Source organism: Crocuta crocuta, unplaced genomic scaffold (genome assembly GCF_008692635.1).
Source record: "Crocuta crocuta isolate KB4526 unplaced genomic scaffold, BGI_CrCroc_1.0 scaffold235, whole genome shotgun sequence".
Taxonomy (NCBI): Eukaryota; Metazoa; Chordata; class Mammalia; order Carnivora; family Hyaenidae; genus Crocuta; species Crocuta crocuta.
The window spans coordinates 4,645,932-4,671,647 of NW_027531285.1; the positions used below are offsets into that span (position 1 = coordinate 4,645,932).

Sequence of the window (25,716 nt, forward strand, 5' to 3'; positions counted from 1 at the left end):
TTAAACTCACAGTAGTTCACACATATGTATTACATAAACTTTGGCTTAAGACTCTAGTAAAATCCTCTGGAAAAAAGATTCATCTTTGCATATTTGGGCATCTTTTCCATTCTTTGTCCACATAATTATTGACTTTCCTTCCAAAAAATATGGAAAAAGCAGGAAACATTGCCAGTTCTCTACCCTCTTTACTTTCTGATGTGAGCAGAAGAATACAAGTTAATAGCATTCTGTTGTTTTCCATCTTCATTAGTGAATGGAAGTAAGGCTAAGACCATTAGAAAAACTGGCCATATTTCAATTATTAATTTGTATTCATTTTCTCTATTTTTCCTGTAGTTATTACCTATAAATTATTGCTCTGTTTTTTTGCCTTGAATTTTCCAGGTAATTTCATAAATACCTTTCTTTGCCTTTGTATAAAGTTGTGTTGATTATTTTGTGCTGCATCAGTGATCTCCACAAAATGAAGTGCTTTTAAGCAATAATAATCCAGCATTAAAAGTATATTTTTTAAAGGGGGTACCTGGGTGGTTCAATCAGTTAAGCATCCGACTTCGACTCAAGTCATGATCTCACGGTTCATGGGTTTGAGCCCCATGTCAGACTCTGGACTGACAGCTCACAGCCTAGAGCCTGTTTTGGGTTCTGTGTCTTCCTCTCTCTCTGCCCCTCCCCTGCTCATGTTCCCTCTCTCTCTCTCTCAAAAATAAACATTAAAACAATTTTTAAACAATAATAATCCTTCATTGTTTCTCATGGATTTTGTGGGCCAGAGATTCGTAAGAAGCTTGGCTGGGGAGTTGTGTCCTGGTATCTCTCATGAGGTTGCAATTACATGTATGCTGGAAGTGGATCTTCCTGAAAAGCTGGAAGTAGATCTTCCTGAAAAGCTGGCTGACACTGGAGGGCCCACTTCTGATGTGGCACATTCACATAGCCTGCAAACTGGTGTTGGTTACTGGTGGAGGTCCATCTCCATACAGTGTGGGCTTGTGTAAAGCATGGTGATTCGGCATTACAGGCAATATCTTGAGAAAGAGCCAGAAGAAAGAGAAGGAGGAAGGGGGGCAAAGAAAGGACTGAGTGGTGGGTGGTGATGGGGGGTGGACAGAGACAGAGACACAGAGAGAGAGAGAGAGTGAGAGAGATCTAACTAGCTCTAAGCAGAAGTTTTACCCTTTCTATAACTTAGACTTAGAACTGATACAGTGTCAGTTTTACGATATTCTGTTCTTTAGAAATGATTCACTAAGTGGCCCCTGATCACTGAAAGAAGAATTAAGGTCCATGTTTCAAAGGAAACAGTGTCTAAGAATTTGTAGACATACTTTAAAAGCATAACAACAGATACACGTGCCTTAAACTCAAATAATATTTATCCAATTATGGAAACAGGAAAGATAAAATTAATCTGGTTTCCACTGTTGACATGAATACAATTCTACTGAATTAGGATTTTTGTAAGATTCTAAATATATAACAAAGTTCTTTATAATGTTTTTACATATTTTTCAAGTCTTAATAACCTTACTGAGTGCATTTCATAACATTTTGATTAGAAAGCACTGCTACTTACAGGAACTCACAAACCAATTATTTCATATCAAAAATTTAAAACAGAAAATGGATAAAATGTCATCTGATAAACCCCATTCTATGTTTGAATAAATTAAGAAATATACTTTGCATATTATAATAGAGGGAATTTTTAAATTCCAAAAAGACAAAAGGATATATCATTTGAAGAGTTATCAAAGTTAAAATATCATTGTTAATATCAAATATTAACATGGGCCTCATCCAACTTATCAATAAAATATCTGTGATGGAACAGAAGAAATGTAACATAACTACAGAAATAATCTATGACTGTCAGTCCAAATAAAGGGAGGATATTCCCCACTGGCAACTCATATAGAGGTAGTAGCCTCCTCATTCTTCCTCATGTGATAAGGCAGTTTTGCTATCTCCCACTTCCTGAAAATTACCAAATGGGAGAAAAGGAGATAAACTATTATTATCTTTTCTATTTAAAGATCCCTTACAGGGGCGCCTGGGTGGCGCCTAACAGTTGGTTAGGCGTCCGACTTCGGCTCGGGTCAGATCTCACGGTTCGTGGGTTCAAGCCCAGCGTCGGGCTCTGTGCTGATGGCTCGGAGCCTGGAGCCTGTTTCAGGTTCTGTGTCTTCCTCTCTCTCTGCCCCTCCCCCACTCATGCTCTATCTGTCTCAAAAATAAATAAACTATAAAAAAATTTAAAGATCCCTTACAAATTAATGAAAATAACTTAATAGCATGGTCCCATAGGAGCAAAAGTGAGAAATAGCTAATAAACATTCACAAAACACATACAAGTGAATAACTGTATATATACAAAAATATGTGCCAATAATTATGAACAAAATATGGAAATGGGTGAAATTAAACTTATATTCAAGTTGGTCCAAGTGAAAAATGAGATATGATTAGAGTTCTGTACAGGTGGGGGGCTTTGGGTGCTGGAATCTGCACACCTTGCAGGTATTTTCTGGGGGCACATGACTCACATCTCCACCTACAAAGTATTCCACTGGACACATTACTTAGCTTTTTGTATTTCATCTTCCTCATCTATAATCTTGGGATAAGAGCTGAATCTACATAACAGAACTGCAGTGTGGACTAAATGAAAATTCATCTATGGCTCCTCACAGTAATTTACATCTAGTACCTACTGATATCATTGCCTATTATTCTTACTTTTACTATGATATGCTTGTTCTTGTTATGCTCACGTTCGGTAGTTTATATACTCTTATACACTGCTGGTAGAAGTGTAAGCTGGCTGTGCATTTAAAAAAATAACCTAATAATATATCAAGTTCCTTTAAAAAGGTTATGTTTCTGGGGTGCCGGTGTGGCTCAATCGGTTAAGCATCTGACTTCGGCTCAGGTCATGATTTCACAGTTTGTGAGTTTGAGGCCCGTGATGGGCTCTGTGCTGACAGCTCAGAGCCTGGAGCCTCCTTCAGATTCTGTGTCTCCCCCTTTCTCTGCCCTTCCCATTCTCATGCTCTGTCTCTCTCTGTCTCTCAATTTAAAAAAAAAGTTAAAAAATTTTTTTTAAAGTTTATGTTTCTTGGCCAAATAATCATGTGACTCTATTCTCGAGAAATAACTAGGGGGGAAAAAAAACAAACAAAATAGCCGGAGTGTCAACAAAACTGTATGTGTAAAAAAATGTACATTAAAGTATAACTAACAGCTAAAATTGGAAACAACCTGAGTTTTGTCCATTGGTATAATTTCCACAAATTATATTCAATCATACGGCAGCATATTGGAATATATTTAAGATGTTTTAGTGAGTTTGGAGTGTCTGGCTGGCTCCGACAGTTAGGCATCCAACTCTTGGTTTTGGCTCAGGTCACGATCCCAGGGTTGTGGGATTGGGCTCCACAATGGGCTACACCTTGGGAACGGAGTCTGCTCGAGGTTCTTTTTCTCCCTCTCTTTGTGTCCCTCCCCTGCTCACACTCAGCTGCCTCTCAAAAAAAAAAAAAAGATATTTTAGTGACTTTAGGAAAATGATGGGCAAATATGTGCAGAAAAAATGTAAACATTTAAAAATCATATACAGTATAATAATTATATATATATATCTGTCCAGATTTATATCTCTATTTTATCTAGCAATCAATACATTAGGATATTAAAAATCTCCGACCTTGCAATGGTTGTCTCTGAGTGGAAGCGTTGAAAATGATTTTAATGATTTTTTTTCTAACTTCTGGGTTTTATTAAATTTTACTCTGGGAATTCATACACATGATTAATCATACAAACCGTATCACAGTTAAAGAGTTATTAGAAATTAGGGGTTCAATATTAAATCAAAATATGCAGTCAACACTGTAGTTATCAGAAAGGAAAGCATTGTTTAAGTATTTATTTTGTTAAATTATTATGAGCCAGCCATTGGAAAAGGTGTATTGACATGTTTAATATATTCAAATGGTGATTATAACCTTTTTAATCACCATCCTCTACCCATATTACAAATAGAAAAACAAAAGCTTAAAGAGATCACTAAATACTGTAGAATTGATTATCTCGATTGTTAACAAAGGTGATACAGGCATTGAGAAAAATAGCCCATCTCTATCTGAAGGTTAATAATCATTTTTTCTTTATTTATAAGATATGGAGATATACAGGTATTTCAGAGTGGGTATATGCCTATATTGGCACTTTTAAAGGAAAAAAAGGATTTAATGGAACCCATTAGGTCAAATCTAAGAGCAAAGCAGGAAGCAGACTATCATCTCAAATGAGAAAACACTAAGTAAGTTAGTGTCACTAGGACTTTCTGAATAGGAAGTGTGGTTACTCCTAGGTCACTGCTATGAAAATAAAGAAAAGTTTGAAGTTGCTTTAAAAAAAATGAAGAAAAGTTCGCTCAATTGTAGATATGCTATTTTTGAACCTTATTGTTTGAGATCCACCTACACCAAAGTGCATGCATATTTTCTGGGTATAAACTCATGGGGTCCTGAATAGAGGTGAAGAGAGCATTCAACTTAAGTGAAAGATGTAATGATGCTGATATCCTTCCTTCCATCATTGCACCAACCCCTCGGTCTTGAATTGAAGATGAGGCAGGTTGAATAGAGAAAGGCTGGGTAATAGGAAGAAAACAAAAGACAGGGAACTGAGTCCCGACACCTGACACAGTGACAATTGAATAAACCCTGTGATAGCTCTGTGGTTTCTCAGGGCCACAAGTATCCTGTTGTTGTTCAAGTCCATGGAGGGCATGCACGTAAAGACCCTGTTAGCTTACAAATGACGGAGTCAAGAACTTGGCCCCGGTTGGTGTGGTGATTGAGGTCTCAGGGCCAAAGAACTCCCCCAGTCTCCGGTATCAAAGAGATAATATTTAGGAATGGATATGCTCAGGGTTGAAAATAAATCAGGGTCAGTTAGGTTAGTTTGACTTGAAGTCACATGAGTTGATAATAAACACAGGTAAAGGGAACTATTTTTTCCAAAGATTTCTCAAAGAAAGTTCACTTATTTCCTCCTGATGACTTGGGTCAGCTGACCTCAGGCTGAAGTGTTCTACTTTGAAGTCCTTCTATTATTTGACTAAAATGATTATTTTAAATATATTACGTAAATGAAAACTTTAGGATCTATTTCACCTGGAGATTTATTTTGTAAGATACCCTATCTTTAGTTTGACTTAATTTCTTAGATAAGAATTCCCTGTCTTTTTAAAATAGTGAAGGAAATGTGCTGTATATTTTGTGGACCAAAAAGTTACAAATAAAGGAGGAACTGATTAGGACATAGTAGGCTGATTAGATAAGGGCAGGTCTTGAGGACTGAGTAGAACTTTATGATGGAGAAGGTGGGGGGAAACATAAAATGTAGCCACTTTCCCCCAGGAATTCAGGAAGAAACAATGGGTAAAATGGGTGAAAGCCAAAGAAGAGGTAGAAGGAGAAGTGTGACTATAATTATACAAACTAATTTCAATATAGGATGCACGGTTATCTGTTAAGGCAAGGAACTTAGGTTGGAAGTAAACAGTTTTAAACATTACAGCTAATTTAATTTTTCTGGATTGTCTTGCAAAGAAATTGCAAACGAGAAGTGAACATTTCCTCAGTGTGTTTCTATTAGGTAAAAAAACAATACAAAACATTAATACCACTCATCTATCTAAAGTTTTGTTGATAAGATCACTCTCTTAAAAAGGACTCTAATGAAAAGTTTCATTAGGTAGAAAACCTTTATTTTAAGTGGGGTTATTTGCCACTTGTTTAATATGTAATGGTAAAAACATGTTCAATATACCATAACATGTATTTTCTTGTTAGTATTTTCTTCTTTGGCCCTATCTTAGATAGGTAAGTCTACTAGAGCTAAATGAATATTAGTTTCCTTGATCTCATATTCTATCCAATATGCATCATTTAATAATAAAATTAAAAGGATCAAGTGGCTCTAAAAGAGTAAATCTTTGCAAGTGGAAGTAACTTATAACAAAGCACAATGCCTAAGAAAATAGCCTGAATGTACCACACACAAACACACACTCTTTGGAAACATGCTATAAAATAGAAAAAAGAATGATAAAGTTTCATTTTAAAAAGCTAAGATATGGGGCGCCTGGGTGGCTCAGTAGGTTAAGCGTCCAACTTCGGCTCAGGTCATGATCCGCATCAGGCTCTGTGCTGACTGCTAGCTCAGAGCCTGGAGGCTATCTTCAGATTCTATGTCTCCCTCTCTCTCTGACCTTCTCCTGCTCACACTGTCTCTCTCTCTCAAAAAAAAATACATAAAACATTAAAAATTAAAAAAAATAAAGTCCTTTAAAAAAAAGCTAAGATAAAAAATCAGAGAAAAGGGAATTTAGCTTGGGTAATTTGTATATATTACAGATTAATATAATACAGAATAATCTGAGAGTGAAGTCCCCATTTCGTACGTGTAAAAAGAAGCTGCAGTAAATAGAAAGAAGTTATTATTCAGAAAATTCTTACATAATAACATACTACTTGAGATGACTTTTCTAACTCTTGAATATCTCAGTGTTTACTAAGAAACAAATATTTATTTTTATGCAGGAGTAACTTTAGAATTAAATATAGCTAAGACACAGTTTGAGACTCTAATGAGAATTTTAAAAAACTGTAAATAATGACTTAAATAAATTTGAAATAGAACTGCCCCACAGAGAAGTAATCGAAGTCTCTCGCTCTTGGGTACGGTGAAGTCACTAGAATTTTTACATTTGAATTAAGTCAAACTTTACAATTAAAAATTAAATGGTTTCTAACTTGACAATAAGCTATTTGTAAAAAAAAAAAAAAGAAGAAAGCTGTTAAAAAATTAAATGGTTGCTTACCTGTAATTATATGTTCTCATTTTAATAAAATCTACTATATTGTCTGTGGCATGTTTTCAAACACTAGCTCATTTTTAACAGTCCCTAATTCTCTAGTACATATTTTAAATTAAATAATAGTATTAGAAGAGAATATTGAAAAAAAGTCTACACAACAATTTCAATAGAGAAATTAACTCTGAACAGATGTATACTTGACTCTTCCTATTTTCTTCCTTCTGAGATAGTTTATATATAGTTTATATTTTGCAACCTGGACAAAATGTCCTAAATCATTGGTATGTTCATTTTATTCCTTGTTCATAACAGTTCAGTGGATTCTAATGGGCCATAAGAGAAATCAGTCTCATCAGCAGGTCGCTAAATAATTTCAGCAAATTAGTTAAAATCAACTTTCCTAGTTTTAGCTATTACTACTATTCACTCTTAATTATCCCATCATCTAGAGCAATGGTTCTCAGGTGAGGGAGACTTTGCCCCAAGTGGACAGTTGGCAAAGACTAGACATTTTTGGTTGGAAGAAATCTGTTGTTGTTTACAGTTGGAGTTCCTTACTGGTGTTTATGGACAGAGGCCAGAGATAATTCCATTGCTGTATACAGAACTTCTCCCTGCAATTTTTTATATCTTTACCTCAAAAGAGATAAACAGTGTCATGGCTAATGGAATTTTTTTATTTACTTGTAGGATGGATTTATTTATGGATCTGGTTTTGCAAATTTTGCAGTGAATGTAATGACTCTCTTTGAATTGCATACTCTCTTATTTTAGAATAAGACATTTTTGCTATTATGTGTTTGCATATTTCTTTTGCTTTAATTTCCCACTCTTCTTTCCTTTGGGAGAATCTATAATTTTTAAGCTGGAGCTATCTACCAGATCTTCTATCTATCCTTGTATTTCACATCATTTTGTCTAATCGTGTTTTTCCGAAAATGCTTACCAAGATTTCCTTCCACATGACTAATTCAGTTTTTACAGTAATAATAGGTTTCTTTTCCTGTTCCATAGAGAGACTTTATGGGTATTCGAAGTTGTTTCCAATATTGGTTTTGTTTTGTTTTGTTTTGTTTTGGTTCACTTGATAAAATATTTTCAGTCATAGGCGTTTTCTCCTGAGTCTTCAAGTAGATACTCCCTTTCCCTGGTTCATTAATATCTTTTTAATCCTTTCATTTTGTTGTTACCAACTAGGGAATCTTGGTCCAGGTACCAAAATTTCTATCCTTCAATTTTCTTGCAAAATGGAAGCAATTCCACCATGTACTTTATAAGTTTGTTGTAAGGAATAATGAGTTAAGTACATACAATTAATTTAAAATAGTATCTGAGACATACTAAGCACTCAATTAAATTTGGCTTTATGAAATTGTGAGCAAGACTGATGATAAACCAGCAGAGTCTTTTAATTACCTCTTGATTTCCCTATTTTCTTAGGTTCTTGATTTCCCATGATCCTAGCTCAATCTCCATTTATTAGTACACACACATCTAGTATAGCCTTGCCTGAGAGAGCTGCAATCTTCCTCAAAGCCCAAGGTGGTCTTGTTCTCTGATGCATTAAATCAATGGTAAACTACAATTTCCAATGTGGATTGCACCAACAGCTATTTCTGCTACTGCCTTGATATGCAATCAATACACTGGGGAGGAGGTGAGTTGTGGCAACATTTGCAAATGAAGAAGCCAGTTATAAATTAACTGTGAGAATAATTAGTGGATAGTTTTGTTGTGCTTAAACTGTAAGAAAATTAAAATGGTACTATGCCAGATTTTGTAATAGTATGGTTCTAATTCTGCAAAAAATAACTATAAATGCACAAAACTAAAGTAGGAATTACTAATCTTAATAATTTAAACAATAAAAACTATAAAATAATTAATTTAAATCAATTGGATTTTCTTAAAAAATTCAAAAACACTAAATTTTCACACTGATAAACTCATGGGTAAATTAGAAATTTCTACCCTATTTTGCCTTGTTGATGACCACTCAGGGTTAAGGATAAATAACCTATATGAAGATATATTACAAAGAAAACTCCTACAAATACTATATAAGGAAAGCTAAATAATGCTAATTAATGTTCAATAGGTCACAATCTGTATTAAGACAAATTACAGTTAAGCAACTTTTTCTAGGTGCAGAGTGTACCTAATGTCAAACTAGTATTGTTTTTACCTCCTAACATATTGGTTGGCAGACACTGACTAGTTGTTCATCAAACCCATCACCTTTATGCAGCCTTTTCTGGGATCCGACTCTAGTTAGAGGAAGTTGTCAGGAATGTTATTTACCACTTGCAGGTCTGGCCTATAACATCACTCCATGAGCAAATCTATCTCAATTCTCCCAGCTACTGTCTGGATGATAATGCCTAAGGTAACTTTGGAAATCATGTATTGATGATGGCTGAGTCTAGATTGTTCTGGGTCTCTGACTGAGTGAGTGGATAGTCTGTCTGCCCCACAACATATGTAAGAAATAAAATTCTGTTGTGTTAAGACATTAAAATGTCTGGTTTTATCTGTTTCATTTATTAAGAGTTCTTTATTACATATATATTTTCTATCTTATTATTATTTTATCTTTTTATGTTTATTTTTTTAATTTTTTAAAATAGTTTGTTTATTTTTGAGACAGAGACAGAGCATGAGCGGGGGAGGGGCAGAGAGAGAGGGAAACACAGAATCTGAAACAGGCTCCAGGCTCTGAGCTGCCAGCACAGAACCCGATGTGGGGCTGGAACCCACGAACTGCGTGATCATGACCTGAGCTGAAGTCAGAAGCTTAACCGACTGAGCCATTCAGGCGCCCCAATGTTTATTTGTTTTTGAGAGCAAGCGAGCAAGCGATCAAGAGCGAGTGACAGAGAGAGAGAGCCAGAGAGAGAGCGAGAGAGAGGGCGAGAGAGAGAGACAGAGAGAGAGAGAGCATGAGCAGGGGAGGAGCAGAGAGAGAAGGAGACACAGAAGCAGGCTCCAGGCTCTGAGCTGTCAGCACAGAGACGGATGCGGGGCTTGAACCCAGGAACCATGAGATCATGAACTGAGCTGAAGGCAGACGCTTAACTTACTGAGCCACCCAGGCGCCCCTATTATATATGTTTTAATGTCCATGATCTATCTATATACTCCATTAAAACTGATACAATGAAATAATGTTTTGAGTATGATGATACCAATTCATATGGTTTTTCTAACTGCACACAAGGATCTAATACATAAGTAAATAGTACATAGTAATTGTGTGAAGCTATGTAACTGAGAGGTTTTGAAAAACTCAAGACTAGTAACGTCATCAGTGTACTGAAATAAAATAAACTCAGTGAAATTAAGTTTATTCCAGGAAGAGAGTCAGGAAAGAAAGAAGTCATGTTTTTAAAAACAAACAAAAATATTTCTATTATAGTTTTGGAAGGTAAATTAGTTTCAGAAAGAACTTCCAACTTTTGGTAAAACATGGTAAGGTAAGAACTTTGTGGTAGAGAGCTAATATCTTTAGATTTAAAATCTCAATAAGTACTCTGGTTTTCAAGATCAATTAAGGTCATTGACTACCCAATCATATCAAGTCCTTCCCTTATCTTCAGAAAGCACAGGACAGAATGATCTGGACAATATTCCCACAGATGGTAGCACTTCAGGCTTGGTAAATATCTGCTTTGCATCCAACTTTTCCTGTCATCAAAATCAAAAAGCCAAAATCCTGTAAGCATCTGAAAATATTATATAGCAGATGCTTCAAGATGAGCAGAAAAGGTTGGGAGGTGGAAGACAGCTTCTTAAGACCTACGTTTACCTGTTGGCACCAATGCACCTCTAATATACCGATGACAAAATATCTCACACAGAAAGTTAATTCTGCCTAGTCGACATAAATCAAGTCCATTGACTTTGGCATCATATCATGAAGATTTTTAACTTAAGCCAGGTTTACTCAAAGAATGAGCTGGCTTACATGTGGAATGTAACTGTTTCACATTTAATGGTTATATTAGGCAGGATTCTCCAGAGAAATAGAAACAGTAGGATATATACAAATATATTAGAGGAGATTTGTTATAGGAGTTGGCTTAAAAGGTTATGGAGGCTGAGAACTTGCTCTTGCCATCTGCAAATTGGAGAACCCGGAAAACCAATGGTAATTCAGTCAGAGACTGAAAGCTCAAGAACCAGGAATTCCAGTGTCCAAGCGTAGGAAAAGAGGTATGTCCCAGCTCAAGAAGACAGAGAAAACTCCCCTTTCCTCTTTCTATTCTGGCCCCCAATAGACTGGATGATGCCTGCCCACATTGGTAAGGGAAGATCTTCTTTACTCAGTCTGCTGAATTAAACGCTAATCTCTTCCAGAAACACCCTCACAGACACATCCAGAAACCATATTTTACCACAACAGCCCTGAGCACACCTTGATCATCTTCTTACTTTAGGCGGTGGCTTTTCTGACAAGAAACAGCACCAATGCAATGCATTTTTCCCACTAATAGAATTGCAACTATATAGTATAATAAGACATGCCTCTAGATATTTTTTCTGTTGTAGTTTTGGATAACATTTTAACAGGTAACCCTTTTGCTTAGAAATGATCAATTTGAAATCCAAATGTACTGTGGGACATATTTGTCTAATTAGAATCTTTGTCATAAGTTTGTGTTTACACTGATAGTGCCATTCAAACTTTATGCTGTAGCCAAGGAAACAATATGATAATGATGTTCAACATGAGTCTTAACATTTTACTACAGTTAAATTTTCCAGCTCCCATGCAGGTAATGTATACTTTTCAAAAACCATATCATTCTAGTAACATTTTCTATTTAGAATTACTAGAACATGTTTTGCTTAGGCATTCCATGGGGGGAAAAGCTGGCATTATTTTTATTAGGTAGGGGTGTGAGGGGGATTTTATTTATTTATTTATTTATTCATTCATTTATAAATATTGTGTAATTTACTTAATGGGCTTTAGCTTGAGTTTTTGAAAGGTATCATGACTATAAGCAAATTGATAGGAAAGTGCATAACAATGAATTAAAGGTTACTGGCAGCTTAAGACACTGTTTATCTCTTTTGAGATAGACGGAATTCAAATTGCCTTCATTAGCTGAGCAATATGCTGAGGAAAATGAGCTGGGTACTTATCAAGAGGCTCTTTCATTTGCATTTTTGCTAAATTACCAAGCTGCTCTGTTTTCTAGGTGCTTAAGAACTGTGAATAGGAAAGAAAGACAATTTTTCAGTTAAGTAAGCTTGGGGGCATTTGAGGGCTAGAGTAAAGAAAAGAAAAAGTTTATCAATGAAGATGTCAGAATTGTGCCTTGTATATATTTGATACAAAAGGATAATCTTACAGACGGCTAGGATCTAGGACGTACACATGCATTAATTCTCCCCACATTCACCAGTTCCACAGCAAAGCTAGAGGCTGTTCTTTTGATAAATGATCAATACTTGAGCATGACACTACCCAACTGTCCTGCTGTTGCTGGTTAAAAGTCTGAATTTCAATTAAGCAGTAAATCTGTATGGTATTACATCTTAAACAGGCAGTTAACTTCTCCCTAATCCCCTACAATTTTGAAACATTGTTATTTTGTAGTCATTTTCTTTAAATTCACTCAAAAGAAAAATAATGTTTATTTGACCAGTAAAGAAATCTTTTCTTCCGAATGAAACATTGAATATTAAATAATCATTTTAAAAGTATATTTATGTACAAAAATTATTATACTTCTGCAATATAAATTAAGAGGCAATCAATCCGAGTCATAAGGACAAGAAGATATAATCTGAGTCAAAAGTCTATTGATGTTTATAGACTCCGATGTATTAGCTCCTATGTTCTATTTCAATTCTTTTCCACATATACATTCCTTGGAAAATCTCTATGTCATGCAAAACACAGAAGCATCATAACAAAGATCACATTTAAATCAGAGTAAACATTCCCATTTCCTATGTCATCTCAAATGTCCCTATAGATGTTTTCTTAAAAGCTTTTTGCTTATTTTCTTTTTTATTATTATTTTTAATGTATTTTTTATTTAAATCCCAGTTAGTTAATATATAGTGTGATAATGATTTCAAGAATTGAATTTAGTGGGGTGACTGGGTAGCTCCATCGGTTAAATTCCAACTTCAGCTCAGGTCATGATCTCACGGCTCATGGGTTCGAGCCCCGCGTCAGGCTCTGTGCTGACCGCTAGCTCAGAACCTGGAGCCTACTTCAGATTCTGTATCTCCCTCCCTCTCTCTCTGACCCTCCCCTGTCTCTCTCTCTCTCTCAGAAATAAATAAAAAACATTAAAAAAAGAATAGAATTTAGTGATTCATCACTTACATATAGCACTCAGTGCTCACCCCAATGTGTGCCTCCTTAACGCCCATGATCCACTTAACCCATCTCCCTACCCAACAGCCCACCAGTAACTCTCAGTTTTTTCTCTGTATTTAAGAGTCTCTTACGGTTCATCTCCTTCTCTGTTTTTATCTTATTTTTGCTTCCCTTCCCCTATGTTCATCTGTTTTGTTTCTTCAATTCCACATGAGTGAAATCATATATTTGTCTTTCTCTGACTTATTTTTCTTAGCATCATACACTCGAGTTCCATCCATGTTGTTGCAAATGGGAAGATTTCATTCTTTTTTGATCGCCAAGTAATTTTCTATTGTATGCATATACCACCTATTCACCTGTTGAGGGACATTTGGTCTCTTTCCATAATTTAGCTATTGTTGATAGTGCTGCTATAAACATTGGAGTGCATGTGCCCCTTTGAATCAGCACTCCTGTATCCTTTGGATGAATACCTAGTAGTGCAATTGCTGGGTTGTAAGGTAGTTCTTTTTCTAATTTTTTGAGGAACCTCCATACTGTTTTCCAGAGTGGCTGTACCAGTTTGCATTCCCACCAGCAGTGCAAAAGATTTCTCCTTTCTCTGCATCCTCACCAATATCTGTTGTTTTAGCCATTCTGACAGGTATGAGGTGGTATCTTATTGTGGTTTTGATTTGTATTTCCCTGATGATGAGTGATGAGCATTGTTTCATGTGTCTGTTAGCCATCTGGATGTGTTCTTTGGAAAGATGTCTATTCACTCCTTTTGTCTTTTCTTCACTAGATTATTTGTTTGGGTGTTGAGTTTGATAAGTTCTTCATAGATTTTGGATACTAACCCTTTATCAGATATGTCATTTGCAAATATTTCTCCCATTCTGTTTGTTGCCTTTTAGTCTTCTTGATTTTTTCATTTGCTATACAGAAGGTTTTTTTTTTTTATCTTGATGAGGTCCCCATAGTTCATTTTTTGCGTTTGTTTCCCTTGTCTCCAGAGACATGTCAAGTGAGAAGTTGCTGCATACAAGGTCAAAAAGGTTGTTGTCTTACTTATTTTGCTTAGCTTTATTGCTCTATTTCCATCTACCTTGTATGGAATCTTCTAGGATTTTGGCTTTTTGCTTCTTTTCAAAAAGTATTTGTTGATGCCTAAAAAATTCCAGCTAATAGAGGAGACATTTAAAAACTCTGTGTAGTTTTCTTGAGGATTTCAATATTTTAAGAGAAAAATAGGCCATTTGATAGGCACCATCCCCCAAATTAACATGACTTCAAAGCTAGCTAGATTCAAAGTAGCCTTAACAATTATATCTATTATTAGAATAAAATATGACGTTGGAATTATAATTATTGGAATAAAATATAATTTTCTCTGTTTAGAATTTTAGAAGTCTTTCTCTGGAAGTAAATGTAGTTTTGTCTCCATCAGCAAAATTCTACCATTATATGTGCTATTCTCAATCATTTGGAGTACAAGCATGTATATTAACAATTGACTGGATGATGCCTGAACTACTTCATTAGAATGCCTGTGTAATTTTGATAAAAATAAGATAAAGATATTTAATTTTAAATGATTTATGTATCAAACCAGGGTGGGCCTACTATCACATTACCGATATTTTATTATTGGGTGCTCAGGTATAGACTAAACATGCATGAAAAGAAAGCACCTCTACTTGCAATATCTCAGCCCTGAAATACAACATACAGAGTGAAAATAGGCATATAGCAATGTTAGAAGCTTCTTGAGCCAGTGATCAGTTAGCCAGGAATTGGATGCAGGTCTGCTCATTCTACTTCTATATAGTGAAATCTCACAACAAACTAGCCATTCATCTCCAAATCAGTTCTTAAAAATGAAGTAATAATTTAATATAGTCAATATACCTATTAATAACAATGTCAAAGGTCATTTTGTGTAATACTAAATATTTTATTTTCTTTTGGAAAACAGGAACGGTTATTATATTTTCTTTCTGTGAAAATTGATGTTATTTTATATTAACTCACCTTAATTCATGCTATGCATAATATGTTTGAATCCTGCAGGTTCTCATGATGCAAGGCTATTATACTAATTCAGCTAACTAAACTTTCTGGTGAACTAACAAAGTTTAATTTGATGGCTGGGCTTAACTCATCAAGGAGGAATTCAGAGTTTTATTAGCTGATTAGTTGCCACTAAAACAAGGCATGCTGTATCTTTTTTACATTTTTTATGTTTTTAATTTTATTTTGAGAGAGAGAGAGAAACAGAGTGAGTGTGAGTGTGAGCATGAACAGGAGAGGGGCAGAGAGAGAAAGGGAGACACAGAACCCAAAGTAGGCTCCAGGCTCTGAGCTGTCAGCACAGAGCCCGATGTGGGGCTTAAACTCACAAACCATGAGATCATGAACTAAGCCCAAGTCAGTGCTCAACCAACTGAGCCACCCAGGTGCCCCTGTGTGCTGTATTTTCAACAGCATTCTACTACTGTGAGAAAGACAAATATTTAAGTTTTGATTAAAAGAATTCCAAGAGATGGCTGCTTATGAATCTCGTAACTCTAGGATTCTATAATTATGTGAATATTTTTTAAACATAAAATTAAAGTATGGAGTGTGTCAAGGAAGAAACACATACTTCTTATATGAAGTAGCTTTTCTTTTAGTTATCAAGTTATTTTCAATTTATTTTTGCTTATCCGAATAATTATAAAAATTAGAAAACTGATAGACTTGTTGGAATAGATTTGCAAAAAGTGGTTTTGATAAAAAATAAAGACATAATATGAAAATAATAAATTATTTTCTTATATCATATTGGGAGACCATGTAAGGAAATAAAGATGAAAGAAAAGGAGCAACATTTTACAAACTCAAAAGGTGAAACAGGAAAGAAAATAGAAAAGATGTCAAAAGCTATGCCACAAATGCCAATTAGGTTGAGTTTCAAGTGGAAACAGTGGAATAAAGTGTAGAAAAAATAGCAGAATTTCCTTAAGCTTTTCAGTGACATTTTAGAGAACACAAAATTCAGTTTATTTACAGAACACAGTGTAAAGTTCTAATCTCCAAGCAACAGACCACATGAAAAACTAGTATTGTCTAATGACCCATACAAATTCTTGTTCTAAAATGTTATTAAAAAGCCTCACATAGTGTTTTATATTTTTAAAAGTAAATTTAGAATCGACACCTTAAAAATTTGTTAAATTGGGCACCTGGGTGGCTCAGTTGGTTAAGCTACCTACTCTCAATTTTGGCTCAGGTCATTATCTCACATTCCTGAGGTCATGCCTGGTGACAGGCTCTGTGTCGACAGTGCACAGCCTGCTTGGGATTCTCTCTCTCTCTCTTCTCTCTTCAACTCTCCCCCCGCTTGCACTCTCTCTCAAAATAAATAAATATTTTAAAAAGTCTGCCAACCAATCACTTGGGCATTTCAAAAACAAAAATAAAAAGAGAACTATTTGCAATAAAAAAAGCAATGCACTTACCATCATGATTAGGATTTCCTAGAGTCCATGGCTCATCTGAGTCAAAATGAGTATCTCCCCCAATTCCTGGTCCAGGGAAGTAAGCATGTGCCAAAAACCCTCCCTCTCCATCGAAGGGAGAACTGTCTCCATGAAAACCAGATGCGAAAATGATGGTTATATCCACATCGCGTTTGCCATTTTCTAATTCACTGTAAGGAACTTCTTCAAATGTCAGAGGAGTCACATTCTGCCACACATCAAAGGCACGGCGAATAGCTTTCCGGGTTTCAGGGTCTCCTACTTTTGGAGTGACGTTCTTTATACTGAAATTTAGAGAAGAGAATAATTAGTATGGCTTTTTTATATATAGTTCAACTTATTACAGATCTATTCAGTTGAGTAAAATAATATAAGAAACAGTCTTATATTAAATAAGAAATAAATTAATTAATGTCTCCTGTCTTTATAGCTAGATTTCACCACACGGGGGTCATTTAATTCTCAGTAATACAGTATTCATCCACCACGGCGACAAGTGAGAAGTTCTTCTCTGCAGAATGTTAACGGGGGAGTACTTAGATAAGTCCGTCACTTCGCCTCCTGAGCAACAAAGGCAGCTTTGCCAAATGACCAAACAGGTGCAAACTGAAATTAAAAATTCAATTTCTTTCTTGCTATCATTACTTTTAGGGGCACATTATGGTGTGCACACATGTTGCTTCCGAACAATGTCCTTATGTTATTCTTTATCTATAAACACCAATTCAGCAAACACAAAGTTATTCCCTAGTTTTTAAAGAAAGGGTTTAATTACAGTTTCTTATGTTCTATTGCTTTCTTATGGTATGCTTAATTCTTTCTAGTTATAAAAGGCAATGTGAGTGAATAGCTTTTTAGTACAAATATTTAACAATTATATAATTTAAAGAAGTAACTTGGACATTATTTTGTTTATTTTTCTTGAGTCTAATAACAAATGGATACTTCCATCAACAATCTTGCATCCATGAGTCCATATATTTAAGTGAAAAAAATCTTAATACATAAAAGAGAATATAATATGTAGGTTAGTGTTTAGTGCAATGCAGTAATAAAAGAGAGCTGAAGGCTAAACATTCGCAATGATGTAGTAGTAGAAGTAGTAAAATTATGGTGTCTCTATTATATATCATACATATATAGTACTCATAGTTATTTTTTTTTCTATTTTAAGGCTATTTAGCAGCATACAAAAAATTAAGACATGCTTTCCAGTGGAAAAATAATATACAGATTATATTTTTAGCTCGCTTGTGGGTATGTCTCAATAATTACAAATGTGAGGCAGGTATCACACTGAAATAATAATAATGGTATTAACTGAGTGTTTATTTACTCTGAACCAGGCAAGCATTTCCCAGTATCTTATTTAATGCTCTAAGCAACCCAAAGAGATGGGTGTTTATACCTATTTTACAGAGAAGGAAGCTATGATTTAGAAAACATTAGAGAAAATTTAGAATGTTAGAGTTGGCTTTTCAACTTAAATATTCTGCTCAAGAATGCATTGTCTTCTATTCTAAGCTAGACCTCACATCTAAAACAAGGTTTCCAGTGTTTTCTAATACATATTTACATTGACTATTTGATGGCAAATTTCACTGTATAACAAAAAAAAAAAAAAAAAAAAAAATTGAGGAAGCAAACCAGGTGGAAATGGAGTGGGGGCAGGGAGCGTTCCAGGCAGGAGAATGACAAGTGAAAGGCCTTGAAGTTGGAGACAGGCTTGGCAAATACCAAGAATGGTGTGTGGCCACTGCTGGAGATGAGGCCAGAAGGGTGGCAGAAAATCAAAGATTTTGGTCACTGTAAGGAGGTTAGTTTGCTCCAAGTGAAGGGGGACGAACTAGAGCATCATGAGCTAAGTAACACTTGACTTACACTTTTTAAGTAAATGATTCAGCATTGTGTCAAAAATATATTGAAGCAGAGCAAGAGATGAAGCAGGGAGAGCCATGGAAACTCTTGCAAAACTTTAGGTGAGAGATGGCGGTGGAGGCCAGGAGCTGACCAGTGGAGATACCGAGGAGTACACCGATTTTGAACAGATTTTGAAGATGCACACTCCAAGACACACTGAAGGCCAGACACAGGCTGTGAGAGAAAAGGAGGTGTCAAGGAAGACACCATATTTTCTGAGCTGAGCCACAGGATGGATAGAGTGAAATAATTCTAAAATAATTCAAGCCTGTTCAGGGAGAATGTTAGACAGTATTCTGTGGTTGTCTTACTTGTTTGTTTTAACTTTATGTCCCTTCAGTGTGATGCTCTGAACTCCATTTTGAGAAAGGGTAAATTTCTAGATTAAGACATCTGGTGCTGCTTCTGTCCAGCTTGTTAGTCTCTAAAGTTCCTGCTTGATGGCTGAAGAACATTCAGATTAATGTTGTAACTTTGAATTTTATCTAAATTAATTTTCCTAGTAGTCTTCTATTGTATTCCCACTCAGCAGGGTCTCAGAAGAGCCTCATTAGTGGGGAAGCATTTTTATGACACATTATTCGAAAGAACATACTACACGAATGGCTACTGTTCTAGGTGCCAGAGATACAGCTTTGAAGAAGACTCTGCTTCAGTGGTAAGAGGTAAACAAACAAACAAAAAACCCACAATATCAAAAAGATAATCACAGATGGTAGCAAGTGAAGGCTGAGTAGGTGAGGTGAGGGTAGAAGTTAGTAGATGATAAATGGGAATTCAATGACCAAAGGAGGGCCACACATGCTTCACAAGCACTAGTTTCCAGCCACAAGGAACAGCGAGCAGTCCACGCACACTTGGCCAGTTCAAAGAACGGGAGTGCCCTGTGAATTGGTGTAAAATGAACACTCAGGACAGTAGTATGAGATGAAAGAAAACTGTCAGGAAGTGAGTTATATTCTGTGAAAAGAGAAGCAGAGAAGTATCCTGGTATTATTCTAGTTTACAAAGATGACTGTGTCTGATGAAAAATGGGTAAGGAGACAAGAATGGAAGCAAGGCACCATTTCAGAAGTTCAAGCAAGAGAAGGCAGAGCATCATACTAGAGTGGTAGTCATGGAGATAGGAAGAATTACACTGTTTCAGTGTAGGTTCTGAGAGTATTGTTAACAGGAATTGGTGTTTGCTTCAGTGTGTAATGAAGAAATTATTTTGTTTTAAAAAAGAAAAAAAATCATGAGTATGATATGTATATAAGTACATAGTGGTTCTGAGAAAAATGATGACATAATAACGAATGTGGAGCATCATTTGGATTGTAAACACATCACAGTGCTTTTCAAAGCTATGCCCTCATTAGCATCCAAAATATACTGAACCACAATATCTGTGATGCCATTAACAAATACAAGACACATGAGTGCACTTAAAAGTGAGAGTTCTAAACAAAGTACAGACAAAAACCAATTTTGGAATTTTTATGCCAATGAGATGTAGTTTGTATTTACTAATAACTGAAATAATAATGAGCATAGAGATATATGATATCAACAATAAGAAGATTGTCATTCTTAGTAGTTCTAATGCCTGATGCACAAAATTATTAAAGTATATATTTGCAAAACAAAAAAATGCTATAAAATGAAGGTTACGTTTGAAAAACTTAATAAAGCTAATTTAATTTTTAAATGTTTTTATTTGCTTTTCTGTAAATAGAGTAGTTATAGTGAACATACTTCTTTTTGGTCTCTTTAAATGTTTATTTATTTTGAAAGAGAGAGAGAGACCAAAACAGAGAGAGAGAAAGAGAGAGTGTTTTCTTTATTGACGACACTGTATGAATTATTTTGCTTCATTAGTTCTATAAAATAGATACATGTAAAATGTAAAAATATCAAATGTTTGTTCATTTGAATAGATATTATAGGAAATGTGAAGCAAGGCCCTTGCAAAAGTTTTTGTCCTTTCAAATGAAGTAAACTCAAAAATTTTTTTAATGCTTATTTATTTTTGAGAGAGAGAAAGAGAGAGAGAGAGAGACAGAGACAGAGACAGAGACAGAGAGAGAGTCAGAGCATGAGTGGGGGACGGGCAGAGAGAGAGGGACACCGAGAATTCAAAGCAGGCTCCAGTCTCTGAGCTGTCAGCACAGAGTCAGACACGGGGCCTGAACCCATGAACCGAGAGTTCATGACCTGAGCCTAAGTAAGATGCCCAACCTACTAAGTCACCCAGGCGCCCCTGAAGTAAACTCTATAATTAGTTACTCGAATGACATGGTAAATATCACCCAGTGCCTAAGATTACCATGTAAAATCAGGATTCTTTAGTGTGAACATCACTGGATCCATACCGACTTATTTAATAACAACCCTATATATTAATAATTATTTCTCCTTTAAATTTTGAGAGTGATAAATCGTTTTCAAAGTTAAAGTAATGTTTTATCTCTAATTTTGAAAGAAATAAAAAAACTGAATACTTCAGCGTCTAGTTAAGATACAGAGCTATGTATATACTTAATGTCAAAATTATTTTTGTATGGACAAAGCTAAATACCCTTTAGTCAATTAAACAGACAAAAATTAGTTGTTCAGAAAAGCATACTAACATTTTATGAACAATGATTAGCAACTAAATGGAATCTATTGTAACTTGGAAAGTAGACAATTGCTAAGAGAACAATAGAGTAAAAATAATCAACTACATAATTAAATTATGTCAGATCCATATCCAGAATGTATTATGATATTCTATCAAGAGAGAATTACATAGGCTAATTTACTTTCATTCACATAACGTTTGTATCTTGATGCAGCTTCACTTGTTTTTTTACGGTAGAATGAATGGTCAGAGAATAGAGATTGAATATGGAGTCCCTCCCTCTAGAACAGCTTACATTAAGTATTTTGCCATTTCCCAAGATGCTAGTTTTCCAGATAAGGCAGACTAAAGTACATATGGCTTTGGATTTTATTTAAATAGCATCTGTTACATAGCCTGTCATGTATCCTCTAGACACACAACCTGAATTCTCTACGAAGTCAACAGGATCATCAATTTCAGTGACCTCATTGACTTTAAAGAGAATAATGAGATGTGTTTCTGGGGAGGATTATTCCTCAGCAACTTCTAGGTTTCTTTTCTCTGCATATATTATTAAAGTAAAACAATAACTTCTAGTGTGTATCCTCAGGAGTCACAAAAACATTCATTTAAAATCAAGGTTAACTAAAGGTGACATTACAAGGAAAATCAATCTTAATTAATATAACATAATATAACAGAGCAGTATCACATTAATTATTATGACTCCATATTAATATAACACAATTTAAAAAACAGATGCCTCTGGCAGTTTAAGTACCTACTCCTGGGACACTTACTACATAAAATATTATTTTGAAGTTTAGATTTTATAATGAAAAAGAATTTAGGCTAGGCTTATTTTATACCATATTTAATAAACTTGGGAACTAAAGCTATTGATAAAAATGAAGTTATTCATTAAATTCTTATTATTGTTTTGAATAAAACAAACAATTCATTAATTAATCAACATCCATGTAATGAGGGCATAATACACAGCAGACACTCTAGGTTCTGGGGACCATAACATGGATATGGTTTCTGATGTAATAAAGTTCCTGTAAGGTCTTGAAGTCACATACGATATACTATTTTGTGATTATTCGCTTAACTACCTGTCTCCCCCATTCAACTATGTGTTTCATGCTTAACTCATCGACTGCCAGTGCTGTAACATAACACTGTTCCATAACCATTTATTGAATGAACAACCCTTAATTACCCAAGAAGCAAAATGTGCCAAAAGAAAATTGATCATAAAGAGGCAAGTAAGACATGAATGGCCACCAGTAGTTATATAACAATTATTACCAGCATGTAAATTATGTATCAGCCAGAGTTCCACAGACCCCTAAGAATATTTATGTGATCTTCTGGTACGACCTCAGAAGTTCTCATTTCTAGGTATCATGCACTGATGTTATTAAAGTGGAAGGGAGCCTAGACATTCCCTTTAAATGGAGTGATTATAGAAGACTCTTTTCAATTCCACATTTTAAAGATGGGAGGGGATTTTTAACTTTCCAACCATTCCATAAATGGTCTCTAATTTCCCTGACAAGTGAATAAATTGTTTGGTTTATATCCTTCTGATGATGAAGGCTTAGGATGAATGATTTAATTTTCCAGCATTTCAAAATATTAGGTTCTTATGAAAGCCTTAAAGTATTTGAAAATAACTGGAATTTTCTCCCTTAAGTATTTTTTCCATCATGTTGAGAATCCTTGGTTCTAATATTGAGCTCTTTCTCATGCAGCCTGTTTTCAAGATCTCTTAGCATTTTGATTTCTTTTTTAGAGGTGTACTTTAATTTGCCAAGAAGCAGCTGGAAATGTGGTAGCCCAAAGAGAAAAAGGATATATCAGGTAGAGCTTGGCCAGCAAAGCAAAGAGAAAAATTGGCACCATCACTGCTTTGTACACTTTGCTTTCTATCAATCTAATCTGTTCCTTTCAGTTCTTCTTGAGTCATACAATGCTATTGGCTCATAACAAGTTTGCCATCAAATAAAACCTAGTTCAACTACCCCCACTCCAACTGCTGGCTGCATTCTGTAATGGCACTTTTCAGCTATCCTTGTAAAGAGTATTTTTTTACCCTAAATGGAATATTTTGTATTTATATTTCTAAATATAATAACAAAAGTAGTAGTAAATGTTTATGCAGTATTTACTTTACACAAGGCAACTTCTTAACACCTTACATATACTAACTTTAAAATTTAATATCATTATCAAGAAGATGTGGTTTATCTATACCATGGAATACTACATGGCAATGAGAAACAATGAAATCTGGCCATGTGTAGCAACATGGATGGACCTTGAGGGGGTTATGCTGAGCGAAATAAGTCAGGCAGAGAAGGACAAATACCATATGTTTGCACGTATAGGAGGATTAGGAGGAACTTAACGGAGGAACAAGGGAGAGAAGAAGGGGGGGGAATGGGGGGGGAAAGGGAGAGAGGCAAACCATGAGAGACTCTTGAATGCTGACAAAAACTGAGGACTGATGGATGTGGGGGGAGGGGGGGATGGGCATGGAGGAGGACACTTGTGGGGATGAGCACTGGTGTTATGTGGAAACTAATTTGACAATAAACTATTTGTAAAAAAAATTTAATATCCTTAGCTCTCACACTTAATTTTCTATAATTCTATTAAAATGCTCTCAACGATTTCTGTAATCTGGTAAATAAAACAAGTTAAGATGGGGTACCTGGTTGGCTCAGTCAGTAGAGCGACTTGACTCTTGAATTTTGGCTTAAGTAATTATCTCACTGTTTGTGAGTTTGAGCTCTGTGTAGGGCTCTGTGCTGACAGCATGGAGCCTGCTTGGGATTCTCTCTCTCTCCCTTGTCTCTCTGCCTCTCCCTTCCTCACTCATGTGCATGCGCTCTCTCTCCATCAAAATAAATAAATAAACTTTTTAAATAAAGTTAAGATGATAGTTGGCATTTACTAAGCATTATGTTTCAAGCACAGTGCTGAATTGGGTTTTCTTTTGTTGTTGTTTGTTTTGGAGGGGGGTTCTCCCCACCATGATCTGACTTAATTATCTCCTAAGTTTTATGAGGTAGATAGTGTTACAATGCTCCTTTGCACACAGGGAGAATGAGACTTAGAAGATAAAGTATCCTGGTCTTATAAGTAGCAAATATCAGAGCAAGGATTCAAATCCAGATCTTTCTTACTCTAAAACTGAACTCTTAATCACATGATGTGCTTATCAATAACCTGGAAGTTTATAGGGATAGACACCTAATTATTTGAATTTTCAAAACTGGCTGACACAATTGTCAGTATAGGGACAAAGCATAAATGGAATTATGATTAGTTCTTAACATGATGGCTCTTAAAAGTTTCTTTCTTTCTTAAATGAATGGTGTAAGTCAGCACCTAAGTATGCAAAGCCAGTAAACAGGGTACACTGTTAAGTTTGGAAATCAGGCTAGAAAAAGGACACTACCTGGAATGAAAACAATAGGTATCAACAGGCAGAGCTGTGTGTTTTATAGTTCTAAAGTTGATTGTGCAAATTAATCCAATTAATATTTACTAATTTTATATGGTCTGGGGTAAGAATCTAATTTCATTGTTTTCCATCTGGATAACCAAATATTACAGCAGAACTTACGAAGTAAAATAGCTCATTCTTTCCCCAATGACCTACAAGGTCTTCTCTGACATAAATAAATTGAAGCCACAACCCCCAATTATATTTAGAGATAGGGCCTTCAGAGAGGTAATTAAGGTTAAATGAAGTCACAAGATGGGGTCCTCATTTGGTTTGACTGGCCTCCTTACCAGAAAAGAAAATACAGCAGAAATCTCGTTGTCTCTCCACACATGCACAGGAAAGATAAGTGGAGGACACAAAGAGAAGGTGTCTGTCTGCAAGCCAGAAAGAGAAACTTCAACAAAAACTAACCCCGACAGCATGTTAATCTTGGACTTCTAGCCTCTAGAACTGGGGAAATTAAATTTCTGTTGCTTAAACTACCCAGGCTGTGATATTTTGTGACAGCAGCCTGAGCAGACTAACACAGATTTAATGGACCAACTCCTTTGAAAGACACAATCCGTAAAAACTTACACAAAGAGAAATAGATAATCTGAACAGGACTACATCTATTAAGCAGATTTGATAAAAAGAAATTAATAACCTTAAAAGCAAGGGAAAAAAAAGAACCAGGCCCAAATTGTTGTATTGAGTCTACTAAACATTTCAGTTAGAAGTCATATCAAATCTCTCCCAGAAAACTGAAGTAGAGGAACACTTTCTAACCCATTCCATGAGGCTAGCATTACTCTACTCCCTAACCCAGATAAAGACTTTACAAGGAAGAAAAACAACATATCAATGTTACTCAGGAACATATATGTAAAAATCCTCAACAAAAAATTAGCAAATCAAATCCAACAATGTATAAGAAGAATTATTCACTATGACAAAGTGGGATTT

At 35.3% G+C, this 25,716-nt stretch overlaps 1 protein-coding gene across 1 annotated transcript in view; it reads right to left on the reverse strand.

The window, feature by feature from the left end:
• MMP16 (matrix metallopeptidase 16) overlaps positions 1-25,716 on the reverse strand; it is a 278,364-nt gene that overhangs the window by 99,905 nt on the left and 152,743 nt on the right. Inside the window, exon 4 of the mRNA XM_077771266.1 lies at positions 16,721-17,025. Coding sequence (XP_077627392.1) covers positions 16,721-17,025 — 305 coding nt within the window. The remainder of the gene's footprint in view (positions 1-16,720; positions 17,026-25,716) is intronic.